The sequence below is a fragment of the Trachymyrmex cornetzi genome, unplaced genomic scaffold, assembly GCF_001594075.2.
Source record: "Trachymyrmex cornetzi isolate Tcor2-1 unplaced genomic scaffold, Tcor1.1 scaffold748, whole genome shotgun sequence".
Classification (NCBI taxonomy): Eukaryota; Metazoa; Arthropoda; class Insecta; order Hymenoptera; family Formicidae; genus Trachymyrmex; species Trachymyrmex cornetzi.
The window spans coordinates 837867-863293 of record NW_017300079.1 but is presented as its reverse complement, the minus strand read 5'-3'; the positions used below and the strand labels follow the sequence as shown (position 1 = coordinate 863293).

General features: G+C 31.1%; 3 protein-coding genes across 4 annotated transcripts in view; all 3 read right to left on the bottom strand.

Annotated features, from left to right (window-relative positions):
• Positions 1–233: 233 nt before the first annotated feature.
• LOC108768052 (uncharacterized) lies at positions 234–2398 on the bottom strand. Its single transcript, XM_018518276.1, has 2 exons — positions 1047–2398; positions 234–966 (listed from the first exon to the last, which is right to left on the bottom strand). Exons 1-2 carry the CDS (start codon positions 1134–1136, stop codon positions 691–693), a joined length of 366 nt encoding a protein of 121 aa, XP_018373778.1. The 5' UTR covers positions 1137–2398; the 3' UTR covers positions 234–690.
• Positions 2399–6286: 3888 nt separating this feature from the next.
• Positions 6287–16370, bottom strand: LOC108768050 (glycine receptor subunit alpha-3-like). The gene is given in 8 exon segments (XM_018518273.1): positions 6287–7046; positions 7571–7760; positions 7862–8180; positions 11077–11232; positions 11717–11799; positions 12510–12739; positions 12840–13023; positions 16217–16370. Coding segments are annotated over 8 exon segments (1512 nt in total). The 5' UTR covers positions 16300–16370; the 3' UTR covers positions 6287–6779.
• A 1279-nt stretch (positions 16371–17649) lies between these two features.
• Positions 17650–25427, bottom strand: part of LOC108768051 (glycine receptor subunit alpha-3) — a 14234-nt gene continuing 6456 nt past the window's right edge. Inside the window, exons 2-8 of one of the 2 annotated variants that reach the window (XM_018518274.1) lie at positions 24844–25027; positions 24514–24743; positions 23721–23803; positions 23081–23236; positions 19608–19914; positions 19317–19506; positions 17650–18552 (exon numbers count right to left, since the gene is read on the bottom strand). In XM_018518274.1, the coding sequence (XP_018373776.1) occupies positions 18286–18552; positions 19317–19506; positions 19608–19914; positions 23081–23236; positions 23721–23803; positions 24514–24743; positions 24844–25027 (1417 nt within the window). In that variant the 3' untranslated portion in view covers positions 17650–18285. The remainder of the gene's footprint in view (positions 18553–19316; positions 19507–19607; positions 19915–23080; positions 23237–23720; positions 23804–24513; positions 24744–24843; positions 25028–25427) is intronic. The other variant, XM_018518275.1, reaches the window with a different exon arrangement.

The window sequence follows — 25427 nt, the reverse complement described above, 5'->3', positions numbered from 1 at the left end:
AAAGCCTACATAAAAATTTATTAGCTTCAACGTAATTCACATGTTCACGTATGCTTAGTTTACATTCAAATGCTATTGGAAATGATATTTGAGAGAGTTAAAAGTCTATTATACATATTTTCATTTCACGTACCTTACGACCATTTACTAATTGACGGTCCATTTTACAGGTGTTTTAAAGTAATTCCATTATTTTATTTTATCCACATTTTCTTTATTTATAAATAGCACGTAAGAAATTTCAATACGTCATTACTCGCTTATGACGTCACAATCTAATATAGTCGACGATTTTATATATATAGTCAGAAGTCTTATTGATGTCGCATTTACGCTTGAAAGAAAGAATGGGCAACGCGTAGACCGTTCGGTCAAGTAATTTACGGTCCAAGATGATATAGGCGGAAAGTCGAAATATTTATTCTATTTTTGTATATATTAGAATCGGTTCGCGACGAGTTTTAACGTACGTCTTACATATTTGGGGGCTACTGGCAAAGCTTATTCGCATTTCCACATGATCAATTTGTTTAGAAACGGGCGAGTTTTTGCATCCATCAAGATCGTTTCGCGTAAAACTAATAAATACAACAAATGCGCTTGATGTAAGCATGATATTTCGTTTCGTGAGATTTCTGTAACTTCCCTGATAGCAAAATATTGGCAGTTTGCAGGCAAATGGCAGCAAACTCAGATTCTCACTACAAAACTAAACATCTTGTGTCCGCATTTGGCTAAGGATCTATCAACAAAGTCTGCTAACATTTTATGCCAGCAAATTGGTAGCAGGAACTGAATAGAATCTGCTGCATAACCTGATGACAGATTAAGAGCAGAAATTGAGCAGAAATTGCTAATATAATCTGATAGTAAATTCGGAAAAAATTGAGCAAGATCTATCATTTTCATATGCGGTTCCACCACGAGATGGACTTGCTTCTTGTAAAAAGAAAACGCCCAAAAGTCCTGTAAATAAGCGAAAATAGAATATCAGCAGACTTTGCTGACATTGTTAGATAGTACAAATCCTGTATACAATTTATTACCTTTCTGCAATAAAAAATTGACATTTTGAGCATGTTCTGCTCAAAATCTGTCTCCGCAGATTTTGCTATCTGGATTGTTATGGACGACATTCGTAAGATGTTTGCATTTACTCTATTCGCGGATGTACTTTAACATCCTAGGCAGCTTGTATATAGAAATTTTCGTTTTGCGTGAGTATTCTTTGTTAAAGCGGTCATTTAGTTTAATTATATTTCGATCTCATTGGGAAATATTATTTCAGAAGTTAATCGGTTATAAAGGCGAATATTTATGGGTATTATTTGATAGATTGTTTAACATGACAAAGTCACAACGATCGATTTTTAAAGAATCGATTACAGAAAGCACGCGAGATTTGTATGCAGAAATTTTTTACGGTTCCGCTTGATTGAACGATACTATCTTTCGGGCCGATCTATCGCCGTGCTTCAGGAATAAATATTTCATCATAAGCATTAAAAGGTTGCGTTATTCAAAGGATATAATCCGCTTAAATAAAGTAAGCTTCATTTTCTTCTCCGTGTCGCCTTTACGAGTTGAAGTATTATTGATAAAAAAAAGTTGTATACAAATATTTTTAGTGGGATATACATATATATATACTTCGTATATAGATTTGTATTTTACTTACTCGGACACACGATCGATAACGGCTTTTGGAAGAAATTTTATAAACGCAATGCTCAATACTCATCCGGCGTTGGAAATCGTCGAGATATATACATATTTCTATCCAAATACATTTTATATAAACTATTTACTGCCAATTCATTAATGCATATCTATCAAAGTATGTACAAAAGGGGACACAAATGCTTTACTCGAAGTTGCATGCGTTTCAAGGAAAGCATAAGAAAAAATGAGAAGAAGGCATGGTAAAGTATTTGTGTCCCCATATGTATATAGTATATGTATGTATGTTTCCTTCCAATTGCTAAAGACTCTATCCGAAACACTAGCGAAACGCACCGGGGCGCGTTCAAAGTCCAATTCGGGTCAATGAAATACAACGATCGTCACGTGGCATATTATTTACGAAATAATAGTATGCTTATAGAATTTCGAATTGTATTCAACTACTTTTGGGATACTTTTATATTTTCATAGCGTTCAAGGTTTGTACAAAGATCTTGTATATTAAGGGCGTTGTATGAGACGTGAGAGTTAAGAAGGATTCGAATGGTAACAAGTTGAACTCGTCTTCTTTTAATTTGAAACAAAATTAAATGCAAATTAAATTGTAAAGCCGTAAAAATGCTACACGGCGTTCAGATAATTCGGAAGAACAATTCTTGGAGCTATGATTAATTATATCTGCTCTTTTTTTTTATCACTCTAATAACTCGCGAAATACGAATTCTGATGTAATATTTTCGATTTTCGAGTTTTACGATGATCAGATTATTTTTTTTATAATTCTGTTCTCCATATTGGATCTACCATTTTGAATTTTTGAAGAATAGAACATTACCGCAACAGGTCAAAAAGTTTAAAAAATCGAGTAATTTGCAAGATAAAAGGAGATATCTAATATGGTAGTCGACCGTGTTTAAAGAATTATTTAAATTTAGGAAACACAGTAGTGTGTCGGCAGTAAGACAATTAAACAGCTTAATCTCTATAAGCGCTGCCAAATTTTGTGATGGATTCTTCGTGAATTTGAAGCTTTTCAAGTGTGACAGTGAAAATGATATTTTATATTATAATTCCGAGTATTGCGTATTGCTTGCCGATGCGATAGTACGTTAAGATAATTCTGCCCGATGTGCGATTTGTACGGGAGAAACGAATGAAAGTTCTTCCGCAGTCGACGGCAACATTGCGAGAATCATTAGCAAAACGTTTGATGATGTTTCTTACATGGGTAAGAAAGTTTTCAAAAAATTAAATAAAAATGTTATGTGTACACTTATCAAGTAGTAATTTTTTAAGATATAAAGGTTCGATATAGCCACTTATAAATTACATTTAGACGGCTATCAGTCCATGAATTGCGCGTGCGATAGTTAATAAACGCGCACTTCAGCATTTAAGTATATTCCGTCTAAGTGACGACCTTATAAGTATGGACTGGCAATAATTTATAGTTTTGCAGAAAAACAGTCCGGAGAAGGTTAGAAAGAGAAACTTTTCAGGTATTTCTCTTTCTCAAAGTATCCGGGAATGTACATTGCGGATGTCAGTTAAACATACGACGCGTTAACATTATATTAGAATTAAAAATGATATATTGTAGCAAAGCACAAAATCAGATTCTTTTTGAAAATGTAAACTGCAGATAATTAAAAAATATGCAAAATAAAACTGTAAAATCTTATAGGAAAAAATAATCTCAGTGAAACATATCTAGTACTTAGTATACGTCAAACGTGCGCGAAACATACTTTTAGAAAGAACGGATTTATTTGTATTGTCAGCCCTTACAAGGTTTATGGTCTAAACGTAGCTATATTTAAATCTTTATTATTTCAGAAACTAATGTTTAAAATAAAAATTTACAAATAACCATTTTACTTAATTCTTTGAAAACTTTCTGTCATAATTTGATTTCGCAAATTTCGGGACACCATGTATATACGCGCACACACACATACCAACTATATATATGTATATATGTATGTATAGGGTGTCCCAATCTTTTTGATACAACACTTGTATGCAAGTAGAGCAGACTAAACTGAAACGAGAGAACCAATAATAAGATTTTATTCGGACAAGAATTAAATACTAAGTATAAGCATATTCAGGCCTATGACGGTCAAGGCTAGATCTTTTTTTGCCTAAATAATTCCCAGTGAATTATCTATATCCTATATATGTACATGCATATATATCATATTTTTGTAGTTATTCAAACTGCGGTGGTCTAATGGCTTAAGACGCTCGTACGGAATACAAGAGATCCGGGTTCAAGTCCCGGCCGAGGTAATATTTTTCGCAATAAATTTATTTAAGGTTTTCAGCACATTGTCAATTTAATTTAACTTGTGATATTATTGCAGTATTTTAATTGCGTTAGATAAAGTCCGGAAAAATTTCGCCATAAGCCTGAATATGCTTATACTTAGTGTGAAACAAGAGAGGTTCTATATTATTTTATAATTTTCGCATTAATTAATGAGACATTAATTTCTAAAGATCGTTGAATGAGCGCATATCCGCTCAGCCATATTGCTACAAACGCGCATATTAGTCATCGTCGCTAGTCGAGCGCGGAATTGTTTTCTACAAGCGATAATAGTTACGCACGACGGTGAAAAAACAACTCGTACTGGGCAATCAGATCTCCGTGCGTTTGCATTAGACGGTACTTAGTATTGGGCTGAGTAGACAGTACGGATACATGCTCTTTTGGAGATTTTTAGAAATTAATATCTCGATAACACTATTGCAAAAATTGCAAAATGATACATCATTGTTCAATATAGTCGATTCAATATTTACTTGCATATACTGTGTCAAAAAGTTTGAAACATCACATAAGTGTGTGTTTGTGAGTGTGTGTGTATATGTGTATATATGCATTTATGTGTACATATATATATATTCATATATACATATATATCTATATATATATTCATATATGAAAGTTGTATTTGTATTGCGCTGTTGATAGAAAAAAGGCATGAGATACTCTTTAATTAAAAGACAGGCCTACTAATCGAAAGGCCTGCGAAAATGTCTTACTACGAAAGTATAAATCAGCGTATAGCAACATAGATAACGTATATATTTATCTATATAAAATTGATATTATTTATTGATTTTTCTTTTTTTACGTGTGTGCGCCGTGATTTTTCCGGGTACAGATGAAAATCCGAAGGTTGAAGATTGATTTGCATTCGACTATCGCACGTCGCGTCGCGTAAAATGATATCTTCTATTCTCATTAATGATCCACTTAACATTAACATCAATTATATTACATGTATGTTATAGTTTCACATTCAATAATGTAAATGTAATACAACGCATGTCACTACATTATATTTACATTGTTGAGTACGAAATTATATAAATGTAATGTAAATGATGCTTGATATTGATCGAGGAATCGACCATCTACATCTGCATTTATGAATTAGTTAGGTAAATCAATTATCCAGACTAACATTCACATTAAATTTGATGGTATATACTTCGCGATGATCGAAGGAACGACTGGTTTGATGTACATAAATAAATATAAAAAGAACAACACCGCCATTTTGTATAAGAGATGATCAAGTATTTATATATTACACACACATATACGCGCATGCGTATATAGCGTTATATATATGTATAAAGCTATTTTATATTTATATTATATAATAATTAAATATAATTCTTATATTTGTACGATATAAGAGAGCCCGCCCCGAGACGAAACATTCATAACAAGTGTGTGATAATATTTGTAAAACTGGTATTCAATAAACAATTTTATGTTCTTTATAAAATCTAGCCCTGCATCTTGCGTGTACATTGCGAATGGAAATGGGAGCATACTTATACATATATCCCAAAATCAACCCGATACTGTTAAATTAATACAATTGAATTTCTTCCTTTCTAATCATTCTTCCATTCTGTTACGTCCAGAAGACTCCATGATACTTTTCTTCCACGAAAATGTTATCGTCGTCAGAATTTGTTAAATAAACCATGGAACCAACACAGAAAACTCGTGAGAAAAAAGATAATGCAAGTGAAATGAATGGCAATTCCAGTCCTCTTTGAACAGAAGTTTGAAATCGTACGAAAGGTCACGAAGTCTTAATAGATCTAATAACTCTTAGAAAGTCGAATATTGCCTCTAATATGAAATCTGCGAATCAAATACAGAAAAGAAGAGAATTCAGAACTCGGAAAGAAGTAAACTAGAACTAAGAGTACATTCCAAAACGTCTTCTCCGAGGAAGATATTTTATTCAAAATATAAAGGGTGTCTCCGACCTACGAGATCGGCTCTCATGAACAGGTAGAGCGATATGAACTAGTAAGTCGAACTGTTAATTCTATTTTGGAGAAATTACGTATCGACGGTATCGATAAGAAGTATGTTAACTGTAATTTTAGACATAGTATTTTGCATTAATTTTTCATTTGTGTGCGTGAATCTGTTTAAATAGTTTATATGTAAGTGATATATTTTAAGAGAATAAAGTTCACGAAATTACATCTATTAATATAAATTTAGGTTCTGCATGTTCTTTATTTTTCTACAGTAACTTTGAAAATTATTGTGCAATTAAATTTCTTACAATTTTGCATTCGTAGTATCTTCCATAAATTTGTTGATCTCAGTTCCATCTTAATTATTGCCGTTTCAAATTTCGTTATTCGTGGAACGTATCCATCAAGTTAAACTCAGTTGAACTTTGCTACGTTTAATACTTTTAATTTCTACATCTTATGATTGGTATTTCTTGTGCTACTTCGTATTTGCTATTTAGTAATAAGTATAGAAAATTAAAATATATTATTAATAAATTTTATGTTATGTTTTTGCTAATAATCTGCCTACAAAATTTGTCTTACAAAATCTGTTTTAGATAGATTTAGCTGTTTGGACTAAGTCCCAAAGTACAATAGGTATATCTTAAACCGTAAGAAATCGACCAATCATACTTGATCATTTTTCTCATATGTGACTGTGGTGATCAATATCTTAAGGGTTAGCTTACTATTGAGTTTCGAGACTTAAAATACGGGAATTCAATTAAAATTGATCATTGCACAGTGCAATTTCAGATCCATATAAAAGACCAATACAGGATGTTGAATATGACAAATGCTATAGGAAATACTATTCTACTGCGTTTATCAATCCATAGAGCGATCTGTTGAGGTGTCATAGTTGTGAAATTGTGTAACTTAGCTAGAGTTGGCCTGCGTGTAAATGATTTAGCTGGAGGGGGGGTGCTGTCGATGGTTGTGGTGCTACCAACGGAATAATCTGGATCTTTATCCTCTTCTATCTTTACTGATGGGATGTTGAGCGAGCTCGGAAAACTCTGGAAATAACGAAAAATACGATCAATTCTAAGAGTGATTCAAAATAAATACTTGTCCTTGAACGGACACATTCCTGAGCACATTCTGAGACGATCGTTCCTTTGAGTAAAAATTTGTCCAAAACTTAATTTTTAAGTTATAACAAAAAATAATCAACGTATCAGCAGCTAAATACAGGAGAGAAACAGGGACCGCGAATCACATTTCAACAAAATAATTGCACGAATTCTACAAGAATTAATATTCGCGTATTAAATTTTAAGAAAAAGTAGCACTTTTCGATAATTATACAGTTTAGCTCTCTCTCCCTGCCATCTCAAAAATCAATGAAATTATATATGCATTTTCTTCTGCTATATCATTCTGCTGTGATAAACGTGAAAATAATTGTATTTAAGATTCTTGAAATACCTTTACCTAAATTAAAGATACATATTTCCTTCCAAAAATAATATTTTTCAGTATAATCACGTTATTTGCGATGTTAAAGATATAGCTTTAATAATTATTTAATCAGACTCACGTGTACGGTGAGATGATTCTGACTTGTGAAATCTTGCTCGTTGTTCGTACTCGCATTGTCTAATGACGACCATGATCGGGATCGTTCCAAACCGGTGGTATTCTTCTGAAATTGTTTTCTTGCCAATCGTGGCGTCAAGGTTGATTTAAGAATATACTTGCTGTTGACTTTTTTCAACGGTACGTTTTTTCTGTGCAAATATAATACATTATCTTTAAATACTTTATATCGAATGATAAACGAAGCTATAAGCGTGTGTAAGGATATAATTTCGACGAAAATGTTACATACTTCCTCCTGTATATGGTGTTGACAAAGGCAAATTCGACCAATGCCGCAAACAAAAATAATGTACAACCCAAAAACCAAATTTCACTCGCTTTTATAGAAGAGACCTTCGGTAACATTATTATTATTTAAATATTATTAACAAGAATATGCAAATATATTTTACCTAAAACTATTCGTGGTGCGCTCGCATCTTGATGTAACCAAAAAGACACCCACGAAACCACAACAATCAATACAGATGGTATGTAATAATCCATCATAAAGAATCCCATTTCACGGGCTAGTTTAAATGTGATATTTATCGAACTGAAATTGCCGGCTGCAATCATTATGCGATTTATTTTAATGACAATTACGTTCAATAGTATTTATATTTTTTATTACATTCAACAGCATTTTTATTTCTTTATTAAGCGTTAAGGAGATCTTAAAGTCGTCTGTTTTACCGATTATTTTTCAAATAAGTGTTTTTCTAACTACCATTTTATACAGATTTAAAAATTATATTCCACAGTTAAAATAAATAATAATGTAGTCCAAACTGGTCGATTTTATGTCAAAAATGAAAAAAAGTTAGAAAAGTTACAATTTTATTATCGGCTTCTGATGTCGACTCGCAACAAATATTTGCTTTATATACAAGTTTTATACTTTGTACGCATAAAATAATCTTGGTTTAAATTTAAACTTAGGATTACATGAACAGATAATGTGTTTACAGAATTAGGCTTAGACGTCTAATATAAAAAATTAGTTATAAAAAATTTATACGTATATGTGAGTACGGATATAGAAGTATGAAGTGATGTTTCAACGACAAGTAAATCGTATGTGTTTAAATCTTAATAAATCGGTAATACAAACGGCTTTAGAATCCCTCTAAGGGGAACAGCATCCAAAACATTTCTGATTTTTTAAAAAAGGTAGTGTAAGATATGTTACTGGATCCTTACTTATGTTTTGTTTTTTGTTCACCTCTTTATGACTTTTTTGTGAGAGAGCACTAATACGATTATTGGTAATTGTAAAAATGAGTTGTAGTGGATACCCATTATTTGATAAGATGTCAGAGATCGTATGGTCTTGGGATAAAAATATAGATATAAAAATAGAGGATTCTGTCAAAAAGGCCGACAATGATGCTTTTTGTTATATTCTTATGTTCGATTGAATGACTTGAATGAAAATTTAAATATCTGAAAGAATTGGAAGGTATAAATTAAATAATTTTTCTATCATCCACTATATCATCTTTACAGCTAAAAAAATTAATGCTATCGTTCTCACTTATATCTATAGTGAATCATATTCTTTCATGCTAAGAATTGTACTTTTCTAAAATTTTATTTATTTGAATTTTTTTATCTCTAGCAATATATCATTGCTATATCAATTATGCGTCCTATGCCGTTGTATACGTTGTGTGTAGGTATTCAAAGCTTGTTCGTATTTAATACGATCTAAGAGGTTTGCCAATAAGTATCAATCTGTAATTTGGAAGACAGGAATAGATGAAGCTTAAAGATTTTATGGAAATCTGGATTATTTGTGATTTAGTGAAATGTATGCGTTCTTTAGTCAGGATAAGGTTAGTTTTATGGAGGATGTTCTTTTAATTTACGAATTTCTAGTAGTCTTTGAGTTGAAAGAATTTTGGTATTATTATCCCTACAACGTTTAAAAAATACCAAATTTGATAGTTTTTTTGTGCGAAGGAAGATCTAAGTTTGAGGAAAGTATTTACTTTAGCAACGATACTCTCCATGTGGCGGTATTTAATAAAACTTTTGAGATTTTTAAAATGTGAATTTTTCATACAAAAGCTACGTTTCTCGGATTATAGAGTATCCAAATCCATTACTAAAATGCCAATATTTTAGGAACATTGCAGTTTACTTCATCAGGACGAAAAGCAGTCTGATACTGAACTGCTCCTCCAAGGACTTCTCTTTATAAACGTTTAGAGATAGAAGCTAAAATATGGTTTGAATTATAAAGTGACACGAAAAGATTACGGAGATTTTTACCTTCCTATTTTAACGGACAACTCCCCCACATAACACAAACTCCCACTTCTGTCACCCCCAACCCTTTTCAGTTTTCGATGTGCTGTTAGTTAAGATGTCCTGTCTCTTATATACTTGTTATTACAAGTGACTTCCATCATCAACTTGACGCACCAACAAATCTTAAAAAAAAAAAAGATTAATAAAAATTTCGGACAACCATCGTGTGGCACAAGTATATGTACAATGAAATTTTTTACTTCTTTATAATAACGAGAATAAAGTACGAATAAAAATCAATTACGCATATCTATGTAATAGGATTTACGACTTCTTGTGACATGATGATAATCAAGGAACTGTTAATATTACAAAGGAGTAATTATTTCCGCTAGAGATGATTAGAGAGTTACAAGTTAATAAATTCGATCTACAAAATTGATGAAGGTACGAGCGGATATACATTTACGTGAAAGTTGACATACCTACGTGATTTAATATTATAATTTTAATAGACTCAGGATTAATATTTTTTTAAAAATTATTGTAATTATGATCATTTCGCCATCGTAATACTGATGATGATCTGATAAAGTTCGAAATGTTTATATATATATTTACCAATTTTATATGTAACGGAATTAAATAGATTTTCTAAGAAAACGATCAGTTATTAGTACTTTTTACTTAAAAGAGAGAAAAAAAAATAAATTATATTATAAAATAAGATTATTATTTAAAAAAAAATTAACAGTGCGAATTCGATCTCCGTTGATCGAATAAAAAAAATACAACCGTGTACTTTAGTCCGCTATGTCGCTTTCTTGCTTATTAACGTACAATCCCTTACAGCGCGAAATATTACAACATTGCAGCAACTCATTCTGCATATGCCTCCTTATAGACCTCCTAGACATTTTTTTCTTATGAAAAGCACGTTCATTACATGACATGCTTGCCTTTTAAATTATAATATTACAGCAATGTATTATAATATTTCCTACAAAGTATTAAAATTGCAATATTTTACACAATTGTTGCAATATTTCCAATAATATATTTCAATTTCAATTTTCCAGCAATATTGCTGCAATTTTTATAACATTGCGCAATATTAAAATATTGCTGCAGTATTGCTGCAATATTTCGTACTGTAGAGAGTTGGTAAAACAGACAACTTTAGGATTCCTTAAATCGATTGTACTTTACCAAAATGCCCATAATGATATTGCGATGGGGTATAAAATATTCCGGAGGAATTAACCCACGTGTCCATGAGTTTATACTCCGTTAGATATAAATTATCCGCGATGACAATTGGATCTTCATCCCAGTCTAGCACCATTTCGTTCACATTGTGAGTCCCTTTAGAAAGAAACATTTGTTCTGCTCGTGTTTGCATTTTTCTTACATTCAAATCGATTTTTATTGACACATTTTCGTTGTTCAGACTTTTTATATTTTTATATTTTATATTCTTTATATATTTATATTTTTATATTTTATATGTGTAACTATGTACATATATAATATATTTATATACATATATTTATATACGTATATAGTTACAGTACGTTATTTGTTTCATACTTATAGAATAGAAAAATTATATACCAAAGAGCTATTCTGTGTAATGAATTGACAATAAATATAATAAAATTAGTAATAAATTATTCAGATATATGATATAAAGAATATAATTTAAAAATTGTTGTACAATTATTATTAATAATAAGCGATAATCTCTAAAGGAATAGTTCCATATGTGAATAACATAAATAAACAGAGAAATTCCTTATTCGATCTGATTATAAGCTGGATCTTGGTACTTAATAAATTGATAACTTACAGCTTTCAAACACCAACGGACACTCTTGCACGTCGAATGGAAACTTCTCTAATCGAAGGCCGCAGTTGAGGGTAGTTTCCAATCTGAAATTTAAGTGAACATTAACTAATCGATCTGTCGTTAGCTAGTTATATTGAAAATTAGTACAGAAAGTAAAATATAAAAAAATTGGTGCGGAATAAAATTCGTTCGGATGCATCTCTTACCCAGGATTGGAAACGTTATTTCGTAAAAGCAACCGTTACTTTTGTAAAAAAATTGTTGTTACTAATTTATTAAAAATTATTTGTTACTAACTTAAAAAAATAGTTTGTTACCATTACTTAGAATGTAACGAGTCATTCCTTTGTCATTACTTTTTGTAATGTTAAAGTAGGATATTAATAATCATGCAATATTAATTGTAAAAATCAATATTAAAAGATCAAATTATAAGCCAGTCGTACAGCAAACATTTCTTTATATTAAATTTTTATCTAATAAATTTTCGATAATTCTTTAGATTAACATTTTTCTACAAATTTTCGGTATTGGCAGTGACTATCAGAATGTAGTTTAACAATAAGGTAAAAAGTACAGAATGTATTTCTTTGTTTAAATTTCTATTAGTATTAAATAATACGATCTATTAAATAGATATATATGTATTTATAAAAATAATAAGGAATTAAAGTAATGATAAGAGTAAAGGCTGTGAATTCGTTACCTTCATTTAAAAAATGTTACGAAAATAACGCGTTACTTACCAACCCTGCTTTTACCGAACAATTCTTCGAGAGTAAATATTAAATACCTAATGTTTAATATGACCATGCCGTAAGAATTGATAGAGATGAGTAGATCTTTGACGCCATTTCCCATTATTGCCGAGGTACGCTCGTTCGCAATGTACACCGTAGGCGTCCAAATTAGTTTATGAGCGTTTTGGCCACCGTATATTTGAGTCAAGTAAGGAGCTATATCCGTGAATTTAAGCCGTTTATCCAAATATCGAAACTGCATCATTAAATTCACATCAAATCGCTGTAATATAATGTTTATTCTTTTCTATTAGCATTCCTCGACGATGCTTATGTACTATGCATTATCTGTAAGATATAGCTAAGTAAAATTATGCACGTACCAGAGTTTTGGCCATGTTGGACGTTATTCTGTAGATAAAAGCTTTGGTGTAAATTCTGATCGGATCCGTTTCATTCATTACTCCGGGTGGTCTGACAATCTTGTCGTAACGGCATTCATTTACCAGTTCTTGCAGAAGTTCCGTTTGCGTCATGGAACTACTAAATGATGGGCAATTCCCTGATCTACATGTAATAAATATATTGAATTCGCTTCAATTATAAGATATTAATTCTGTTCTATTTATATAAACCTAATTTACATTTAGAGTCATATTATTGCACACATGCTTTTTTTTATAGATTCCCCTGCTAATGCTTGAAATATTCGTAAAACATTCCTAAAATCCTAGAATTCAAAAATATTCTGACATATTCCAAAATATTTATCGAATGTAAAAGCAGCGTCTGTATTAAATGTGAAAAAAAAAAATATATAACTGTCTTTTCCTTTAGGACTTCTTTTTTGTACAGTAATTTTACGCTGATAGAAGAAGAGTGCGGTTTTATAAAACTTAAATGCAGTAGACAATTTATAACGACGTACGTCACACAGCTGACACGCCTAGCTTTGAAATAGCGGCTCGAATTAATATTCTAGACTTCGTTTCTTTCCGGGTGTTGTCTCTAAGGTATGTATATTCATTATCTCTTTGTATCAATGTGAATGACGCATCTACAGATGACATCGGGAATGTAAATAAACGTGTACTGAAACTAATTCTTCTATCACTGTTGATGGCACATGTCTTCCGTGACAATTGAAAGTTCATACTCTTATCACGAGTTAATTAATTCAAAATATAATTTGCGAGTGTCGGAAGGTATGGACTGTCAAATTTTGCGAAACAATTGTTAGAGAAAAATTGTTATGTTACGATCTACATAGCACGAGTTATTATATCTTGCAAAAAGTAATTTGGTGCTCTATCGAACACATGTGCTTCATTTATAAAAAAACATCCACAAAGGAGCGCCGCTGACTATTTAAATTCTTATCTTGTATGCTACTTGAATTTATAACGATGCATATCCTCGCTAAATATTTTGTTAATATAAGATATCGCCATATTTACATATTCTCATGGAGTTGTGTGTTCCAATTAAGATTAAGATTAAGCTTTTGTGACATATTACATGAAATGCAAAACAGAAGACTATTCTGTGTAATATAAATATTTCTATAATTACTCGTCCAGATAACACAAAATCTAAAATTGGGACATAAGATGTCTTTATCGGGACGTAAGACGTCTTTTGAATGGTAAAAATGTTTTTATAAAACATTCTTTTAGACGTTTTTTTTAAGACGATCCTAGAGTCGTCTATTTTACTGACTAGACGCGATAATCTTTTTGTAACAATTTCTTTTTTCTTTCTTTATAGATTCTAAAATTCTTTTCCAGTACACTGTCTTAATGCGTATCTGTGAAATAGAGTTTTATACTTATACCGAGAACGGAAAACATTTAATTTTGGAATTCAGATCTTTACCATTTCTTAGTCCAATATGGCGGCCAGAGCTGTTAACATTGTAACAATATTTACTTGATACAAAAGCTTTGCAATCTACTTGCAAAATTGTAATCCACAAACTAGTAATTATTATATAAACAAACAACGAGTTCTTAAAATTAGACTTAGACATTTAAACGCTTCAAAATCGATATATATACAGTAACGTGTCAATGACACGTAATTCATATGTGTATAGTAAATTCTAATAAATCGTCGATAAAACAGATGACTTTAAAAATCCCCTTAAGAGAATGTTGAAGTAACGGCCGAACTTGATCAATATCGATAGTATAGACTTTATGAATTTAAAATTTTAAATGGGACAGATTTTTTGTCTACTTCAATTCAATAAAAGCATCTTTATTCCGATCGGTAAATTATGGTAGATTTTTTTATACGATTGCAATATATTAATAATTTCATCACTTCAGTATTCCTTTATTTATGCTGATTTTACAATGAGTCGGTATAAGTCTTAAGTCTTAGTCCGGACCTACAATAGGTGTTTCAAGCCTCAAGCCGTAAGAAATTTACCAGTTACAGTCAAATGCGAGGAGAATAATTGACTATGATTCGTCCATTTCTTATGGCTTGAGGCTTAAAAACCTATTGTAGATCTGGGCTAGACGTCTTATGTCTTCACTTTAGACTTTGTGTCGTCTATTTTGGACTTTGTGACTGGTCAGTTAAAAAAAGACAGAAGTTATGTAATAAAGTTAAACAATTAATGTAACGCAGCTTATAGTTACTTTCCAACGAATTAACTTTTAACTTCAACTAGCTATTTTAAACATATTAATTTTTTCGAAATTAAGTTAAATTAAGTTGATGATAATCAAACGTAAGTTGTGTGTGTGCGCGCGTGCATGTATCGACACCCGCATGCGCGTACGACAGAGTTGCGAAAATTAAATTTGAATATTGTTAATTGAACAGGTGTGAATTGGTTTAAATGCTTATTTATCATGGAAATAAAGCATGAAACTGATGACTCTCGTGAGCGTACGAAGAAAAATTAATCGCTTGCTGCGAAAACTAAAGTGACTTTTGTTAAGGTCTGTTGCTTTTTTCTCGTTGCTGGAAAAAGCATCGACTGTTTTTGCACTGTACAAAGAAACAGAATTTTCGCTCTTTTCAGTATAATTTAAGGAATTATTTCAATTCGTTAACTGGCCGATCGATTGCATTTACAAGAAGGTCCAATGTTATGCACTGATAATTATTTAAAAATAGCTATAAAATTTTGCAAGGTTAAGAACAGTATTCAAGTTAATTTTATTTCTCGATGTTGCGTTTCCTGACATCGGACGCACAAACGTATACGCTTAGCTTACGTAATTATTATACATACATTATTTGCAGGCGAGAAATAAGGATAAAAATCGAACATGTTAGCATTAACACATTTCTATCTTTTTCTTTGTTTTGATGCGTGAAAGGATAACAATAAAAGCAACGACACGCGCGGTTTTACGAAATTTATGGAAATATACGTCTCGTAAAAACCAATGCTTAATGTTGAGAAAAACGTAATTTAAATTTGAACATAAAAACGTGTATGAAATACTTCATCTATTTTAAAAAAATCTGTTTATTAAAATTTTTAGTTTATAGTTTAATAAAATTTTAATGAATATTCAAAACTCATTTTTATTTTGAAGAACAAGACAAAGCCTTGTATAAAATATATATATATATACAGGTACGCATCTATATAGTCCTTGTCTTTTCTTGTCCATAGGAAATTGTGCATCGTTGCGAATCACGCGCTTGTCTTTTGTGATTGAACCAGTTTTATATATTTCTTTATCCTTTCTTTCTTTTCTCCATGCCGTTAGTAATAAAATTAATTGCAGCTTACACTTTGATTGCGTCCGTGAGTAACAGTACTCCTAATAGATAAACGAGGGGTATTAGGACAAGGACTTTTTCTCCGGAAACCATTCTCAAGTACTCCCTTTTCGGTCACTTAACAGCACCACTACTAGATTCCGACTAATCTTTTCTTGTAATCAGTCAGTGCGGTTGGGCAAGCAAATTTACTGAAAACCAGATAGTCAGACTAAAGCTTGCTCCCACTCTCATGGTGCTCCTTCAGAACTGCTTGAACTCACACACGTAGTACACATATATGTATATACGTATATTCTCGCTTAGCAACTTATGACATCAATGCACACATTCATTATATGTCCAAGACTTATAATGTAAATTCTCACGCTTATCCATAATCGTATAATTTACACATAATCGTGTAACATGGACTCAAATCAATACGTGATTTTAATTTCAGATATCGTGGCTTGATTAACTTCCCGGAATTCATCATGTGTAATCATTTACTCGCGTTACAAAAAGATGCTAAAAAATTCTATGTAATAGTCAATGATTCATATATCTGTGCAATGAAATCTCTCTTATGGCTGTGAATACCTCGTAAACTTGTAAGAACTTGTAAGAAGGATTCGAGTGATAACAAGTTGAACTCATCTTCTCTTTTACTATAAAACAAAATTAAATGCAAATTTATTAAATTGTAAAGCCGTAAAAATGCTACACGGCGTTCAGATAATTCGGAAGAACAATTCTTGGAGCTATGATTAATTGTATCTGCTCTTTTTTTTTAATCACTCTAATAACTCACGAAACACGAATTCTGATGTAATATTTTCGATTTTCGAATATACTACAAAGTAATAAGTGAGAGTTCTATAATATAAACTATTATCTAAGTTTTAAGCCATAAGAAATCGACCAATCACAATCGAATGTGAGAAGAATAATCGACTCTGGTCAATTTATTACGATTTAAGACTTAACGTTAGGTAATAGCTTATTGTAGAAAGCCTATCAGACTTCCTTGAAACTAAATAGTTGAACAGTTAATAGTTTAAATCTTTGAGGACTCGGGAAGAAGTAAACTAGAACTAAGAGTACATTCCAAAACGTCTTCTCCGAAGAAAATTCTATTCGAAATATACAGGGTCTCCGACCTACGAGATCGGCTCTCATGAACAGGTAGAGCGGTATGAACTAGTAAATCGAAAAGTCCTTCATCATTTTTCAAGTATAGGACTTTGCTAAGTATAGGACCGCAATGGATGGGAGAGAGAACGCGAATAAAATAACAAATATAGGACTGCAACCAGAGGAAGAGGAGCATAAATATACGAACACTCATTTTGTTAATTCTATTTTGGAGAAATTATGTATCGACAGTGCGATAAGAAGTGTGTTAACTGTAATTTTAGACATAGTATTTTGCATTAATTTTTCATTTGTGTGCAAGAATCTGTTTAAATAGCTTATATGTAAATGGTATATTTTGAGAGAATAAAGTTCACAATTGCATCTATTAATATAAATTTAGGTTCTGCATGTTCTTTATTTTTCTACAGTAACTTTGAAAATAATTGTGCAATTAAATTTCTTAGAATGTTACAATTTTGCATTCGTAGTATCCTCTATAAATTTGTTGATCTCAGTTCCATCTTAATTATTGTCGTTTCGAATTTCGTTATTCATAGAACGTATCCATCAAGTTAAACTCAATTGAACTTTGCTATGCTTAATACTTTTAATTTCTACATCTTATGATTGATATTTCTTGTGCTACTTCGTATTTGCTATTTAGTAACAAATGTAGAAAATTAAAATATACTATTAACAAATTTTGTGTTATGTTTTTGCTAATAATCTGCCTACAAAAAAATTGTCTTATAAAATCTGTTTTAGACAGATTTAGCTGTTTGGACTAAGTCCCAAAGTACAATAGGTATATCTTAAACCGTAAGAAAACAATCAATCATATACTAGATCATTTTCTTCATACGTGACTGTGATTGATCAATATCTTAAGAGTTATACTATTGTGTTTCGAGACTTAAAATACGGAGATTCAATTAAAATTGATCATTGCACAGTACAATTTCAGATCCATATAAAAGACCAATACAGGATGTTGAATATAATAAATGATACAGGAAATACTATTCTACTGCGTTTATCAATCCATTGAGCGATCTGTTGAGGTGTCATTGTTGTAAAATTATGTAACTTAGCTAGAGTTGGCCTGCGTGTAAATGATTTAGCTGGAGGAGGGGTGCTGTCGACGGTTGCGGTGCTACCAACGGAATAATCTGGATCTTTATCCTCTTCTATCCTTACTGATGGGATGTTGAGCGCGCTCGGAAAACTCTAGAAATAATGAAAAATACGATCAATTCTAAGAGTAATTCAAAATAAATACTTATCCTTGCACGGACATATTTCTAAGCACATTCTGAGACAATCGTTCCTTTAAGCAAAAATTTGTCCAGAGCTTAATTTTTAAGTTATAACAAAAAACAATTAATGTAGCAGCAGATAAGTACAGGAGACAAACAGGGACCGCAAATCACTGTTATAGCGGGTGTTTACGTGAGACACCCGTTGTGATCAGCTATCATAAACAGATATACACAGTATGTACATATTTATATATTACAGGAAACTCTCTCTCTCTCCCTCTCCCTTGCCTCCCTCCCACCCCCTTTCTTACTACTCATTTTAATTATGCTAGCTATAAATACTTAATTATTTGCTACCTTTCTTATTAACGCTTTTGATAAAGAACAAGTTGAAACATAACAGAATTTGCAGAAATGAACAGTTAGACAAAGTAATTGCACGAATCCTACAAGAATATTCGTATATTGAATTTTAAGAAAAAATAACACTTTTCGATAATTATACCCCGCCATCTCAAAAAATCAATAAAATTATATATACCTTTTCTCTTACTGTAGCATTCTGCTATGATGAACATGAAAATGATTTTATTTAATATTCTTGAAACATGATAACCTTTACCTAAATTAAAGCTACATATTTCTTTCCAAAAATAATATTTTTTAGTATAATCACGTTATTTACGATGTTAAAGAATTATTACTTTAATTATTATTTAATCAGAGACTCACATGTACGGTGAGATAATTCTGCCTTGTGAAATCTTGCTCGTTGTTCGTACTCGCATTGTCTAATGACGACCATGATCGGGATCGTTCCAAACCGGTGGTATTCTTCTGAAATTGTTTTCTTGCCAATCGTGGCGTCAAGGTTGATTTAAGAATATACTTGCTGTTGACTTTTTTCAACGGTACGTTTTTTCTGTGCAAATATAATACATTATCTTTAAATAATTTATATCGAATGATAAACGAAGCTGTAAGCGTGTGTAAAGATATAATTTCGACGAAAATGTTACATACTTCCTCCTGTATATGGTGTTGACAAAGGCAAATTCAACCATTGCCGCAAACAAAAATATTGTACAACCCAAAAACCAAATTTCACTCGCTTTTATATACGAGACCTTCGGTAATGTAATATTATTAACAAGAATATGCAAATATATTTTACCTAAAACTATTCGTGGTGCGCTCGCATCTTGATGTAACCAAAAAGACACCCACGAAACCACAACAATCAATACAGATGGTATGTAATAATCCATCATAAAGAATCCCATTTCACGGGCTAGTTTAAATGTGATATTTATCGAACTGAAATTGCCGGCTGCAATCATTATGCGATTTATTTTAATGACAATTACGTTCAATAGTATTTATATTTTTTATTACATTCAACAGCATTTTTATTTCTTTATTAAGCGTTAAGGAGATCTTAAAGTCGTCTGTTTTACCGATTATTTTTCAAATAAGTGTTTTTCTAACTACCATTTTATACAGATTTAAAAATTATATTCCATAGTTAAAATAAATAATAATGTAGTCCAAACTGGTCGACTTTATGTCAAAAATAAAAAAAAGTTAGAAAGTTACTAAAGTCATTATCGACTTCTGATGTCGACTCGCAACAAATATTTGCTTTATATACAAGTTTTATACTTTGTACGCAAAAAATAATTTTGATTTAAACTTAGGATTACATGAACAGATAATGTTGTGTTCTTAAAATTAGGCTTAGACATCTAATATAAACAATTAGTTAAAAAGTTTATACATATATGTGAGTACGATATGGATGTAGTAGTGTGTAGTGATGTTTCAATGACATGTAAATCGTATGTGTTTAAGTCTTAATAAATCGGTAATACAAACGGCTTTAGAATCCCCCTAAGGGGATCAGCATCCCAAACTTTTCTGATTTTGTAAAAAAGGTAGTGTAAGATATGTTACTGGATCCTTACTTGTGTATACTATTTCTTGTTCATCTCATTATGACATTTTTGTGAGACAGCACTGATACGATTATTGGTAGTAGCAAAAATGAGCTGTAGTGGATATCCATTATTTGATAAGATGTCAGAGATTGTATGTACTTGGGATAAAAATATAGATATGAAAGTAGGAGGATTCTGTTAAAAAGGCCGACAATGACGCTTTATATGTTAAGTTGGATTATGTTATATTCTTATGTTCGATTGAATGACTTGAATGAAAATTTAAATATCTGAAAGAATTGGTAGGCTCCTTGTATATGATTAACGTAATTTTTCTATCATCTGCTATCATCTTTACAGATAAAAAATTAATACTGTTGTTCTCCCTGATATCCATAGTGAATTATATTCTTTCATGGTAAGAACTAAACTTTTTTCTAAAATTTCATTTATTTGATTTTTTTTAGCTCTAACTATAAATAGATGAAGCTTAAAGATTTTATGGATTATTTGTGATTCAGTGAAGTGAATGCGTTCTTTAGTCGGGATAAGGCCAGTTTTATGAAGGATGTTCTTTTGATTTATGACTTCCTAGTGGTCTTTGAGTTGAAGAAACTTTGGGATGATATTATTATCCCTACAGCGTTTCAAAAATGCCAAATTTGATAGTTTTTTGAGCGAAGGAAGATCTAAGTTTATTAAAAGTATTTACTTTAGTAACGATACTCTCCCTGTGGAGGAATTTAATAAAACTTTCAAAACTTCCATGTGAGTTTTCTATACAAAAGCTACGTTTCGCGGATTATCTGCGTGTCCAAACCCATTACTAAAATGCCAATATTTCGCGAATATTACAGTTCACTTCAGGACGAAAAGCAGTCTGATACTGAATTGCTCCTCCAAAAACTTCCCTTTATAAACGTTTAGAGATAGAAGTTAAAATATGGTTTGAATTATAAAGTGACACGAAAAGAATACCGAAGATTTTTACCTTCCTATTTTAACGAGCCATTCCCCCACATAACACATAGTTCAAACTCCCACTTCTATCACCCCCAACCCTTTCCAGTTTTCGATGTGCTCTCAGTTAAGATGTTCTGTCTCTTATATATTTATTATTACAAGTGCGACTCCCATCATCAACTTGACGCACCAACAAATCTTTATAAAAAAAAAGTAATAAAAATTTCAGACAATCATCGTGTGGCATAAAGTATATGTACGATGAAATTTTTTAATTCTTTATAATAACGAGAATAAAGTGTAATCAATTACGCATACCTATGTAATAGAATTTACGACTTCTTGTGACATGATCATCAAGGAACTAATAACAGTACAAATAAAAGAGTAATTATTTTCGTTGGAGATGATTAGAGAGTAACAAAGTCAATAAATTCGATCTATAAAACTGATGAAGATACAAGCAGTAATATACATCTACGTAAAAGTTGACATACCTATACTGCGAAAAAAATGCTGTTAATTCAATTAAAGTCTATATTACGGGCTGTCACTAACATAAGCGATTAATTCATATATATTTTTATTGATAAAAGCCTTGATTATTCAATAAAAATATATGAATTAATCACTTATACTAGTGACAGCCCGTAATATAGACTTTAATTGAATCAACAGCATTTGTTTCTCAGTGTATGTGACTAATATTGTAATTTTAACAGACTCAGATTTAATGTTTTTTTTTTGTAAATTATTATAATTATAATCGTTTCGCCATCGTGATACTGATGATGACCTGATAGAGTTCAAAAGATTTATATATATTTTTACAAATTTTATATATAACGGAATTAAATAGATTTTCTAAGAAAAAATCAGTTATTAGTACTTTTTTTACCTAAAAGAGAGAAAGAAAAATTAATTACATTATAAAATATGATTATTACTTAAAACAAAATTAACAATGCGAGGATTCAATCTCCGTTAACCGGATTAAAAAAAGTACAACCGTGCACTTCAGTCCGCTATGTCGCTTTCTTGCTTACTAACGCATAATTCCTCCAGCGCGAAATATTACAACATTGCAATATTACTTTGAAAGATTGCAATATTTTATAAAACATTGTTGCAATATTGTAGTAGCATTTCTATATCAACTAAAATAAAATATTGCTGCAATATTACGCGATTGAGCACAAGCGTGGCGGAGCAGACAGCGCACTTGTCTGCTATATTAGAGATCCCGGCTTCGATTCCCGACAGAACCAAAAAATTTTCGTACGCTCGTGACACCTCTCAAAAAACAATCGCAAACCACCGAGTAGTATATTTGCCTTGGAAACTTCTCTTCTAATTTGTAGTTTGGAATCAACGTCAAACTACGTAGGTCCCATATGACTATGTACAACTACCGTGCGCATCACAGGCAATATTTCCAATAATATATTTCAATTTCAATTTTCCAGCAATATTGCTGCAATTTTTATAACATTGCGCAATATTAAAATATTGCTGCAGTATTGCTGCAATATTTCGTACTGTAGAGAGTTGGTAAAACAGACAACTTTAGGATTCCTTAAATCGATTGTACTTTACCAAAATGCCCATAATGATATTGCGATGGGGTATAAGTTATTCCAGAGCGATTAACCCACGTGTCCATGAGTTTATACTCAGTTAGATATAAATTATCCGCGATGACAATTGGATCTTCATCCCAGTCTAGCACCATTTCGTTCACATTGTGAGTCCCTTTAGAAAGAAACATTTGTTCTGCTCGTGTTTGCATTTTTCTTACATTCAAATCGATTTTTATTGACACATTTTCGTTGTTCAGACTTTTTATATTTTTATATTTTATATTCTTTATATATTTATATTTTTATATTTTATATGTGTAACTATATACATATATAATATATTTATATACATATATTTATATACGTATATAGTTACAGTACGTTATTTGTTTCATACTTATAGAATAGAAAAATTATATACCAAAGAGCTATTCTGTGTAATGAATTGACAATAAATATAATAAAATTAGTAATAAATTATTCAGATATATGATATAAAGAATATAATTTAAAAATTGTTGTACAATTATTATTAATAATAAGCGATAATCTCTAAAGGAATAGTTCCATATGTGAATAACATAAATAAACAGAGAAATTCCTTATTCGATCTGATTATAAGCTGGATCTTGGTACTTAATAAATTGATAACTTACAGCTTTCAAACACCAACGGACACTCTTGCACGTCGAATGGAAACTTCTCTAATCGAAGGCCGCAGTTGAGGGTAGTTTCCAATCTGAAATTTAAGTGAACATTAACTAATCGATCTGTCGTTAGCTAGTTATATTGAAAATTAGTACAGAAAGTAAAATATAAAAAAATTGGTGCGGAATAAAATTCGTTCGGATGCATCTCTTACCCAGGATTGGAAACGTTATTTCGTAAAAGCAACCGTTACTTTTGTAAAAAAATTGTTGTTACTAATTTATTAAAAATTATTTGTTACTAACTTAAAAAAATAGTTTGTTACCATTACTTAGAATGTAACGAGTCATTCCTTTGTCATTACTTTTTGTAATGTTAAAGTAGGATATTAATAATCATGCAATATTAATTGTAAAAATCAATATTAAAAGATCAAATTATAAGCCAGTCGTACAGCAAACATTTCTTTATATTAAATTTTTATCTAATAAATTTTCGATAATTCTTTAGATTAACATTTTTCTACAAATTTTCGGTATTGGCAGTGACTATCAGAATGTAGTTTAACAATAAGGTAAAAAGTACAGAATGTATTTCTTTGTTTAAATTTCTATTAGTATTAAATAATACGATCTATTAAATAGATATATATGTATTTATAAAAATAATAAGGAATTAAAGTAATGATAAGAGTAAAGGCTGTGAATTCGTTACCTTCATTTAAAAAATGTTACGAAAATAACGCGTTACTTACCAACCCTGCTTTTACCGAACAATTCTTCGAGAGTAAATATTAAATACCTAATGTTTAATATGACCATGCCGTAAGAATTGATAGAGATGAGTAGATCTTTGACGCCATTTCCCATTATTGCCGAGGTACGCTCGTTCGCAATGTACACCGTAGGCGTCCAAATTAGTTTATGAGCGTTTTGGCCACCGTATATTTGAGTCAAGTAAGGAGCTATATCCGTGAATTTAAGCCGTTTATCCAAATATCGAAACTGCATCATTAAATTCACATCAAATCGCTGTAATATAATGTTTATTCTTTTCTATTAGCATTCCTCGACGATGCTTATGTACTATGCATTATCTGTAAGATATAGCTAAGTAAAATTATGCACGTACCAGAGTTTTGGCCATGTTGGACGTTATTCTGTAGATAAAAGCTTTGGTGTAAATTCTGATCGGATCCGTTTCATTCATTACTCCGGGTGGTCTGACAATCTTGTCGTAACGGCATTCATTTACCAGTTCTTGCAGAAGTTCCGTTTGCGTCATGGAACTACTAAATGATGGGCAATTCCCTGATCTACATGTAATAAATATATTGAATTCGCTTCAATTATAAGATATTAATTCTGTTCTATTTATATAAACCTAATTTACATTTAGAGTCATATTATTGCACACATGCTTTTTTTTATAGATTCCCCTGCTAATGCTTGAAATATTCGTAAAACATTCCTAAAATCCTAGAATTCAAAAATATTCTGACATATTCCAAAATATTTATCGAATGTAAAAGCAGCGTCTGTATTAAATGTGAAAAAAAAAAATATATAACTGTCTTTTCCTTTAGGACTTCTTTTTTGTACAGTAATTTTACGCTGATAGAAGAAGAGTGCGGTTTTATAAAACTTAAATGCAGTAGACAATTTATAACGACGTACGTCACACAGCTGACACGCCTAGCTTTGAAATAGCGGCTC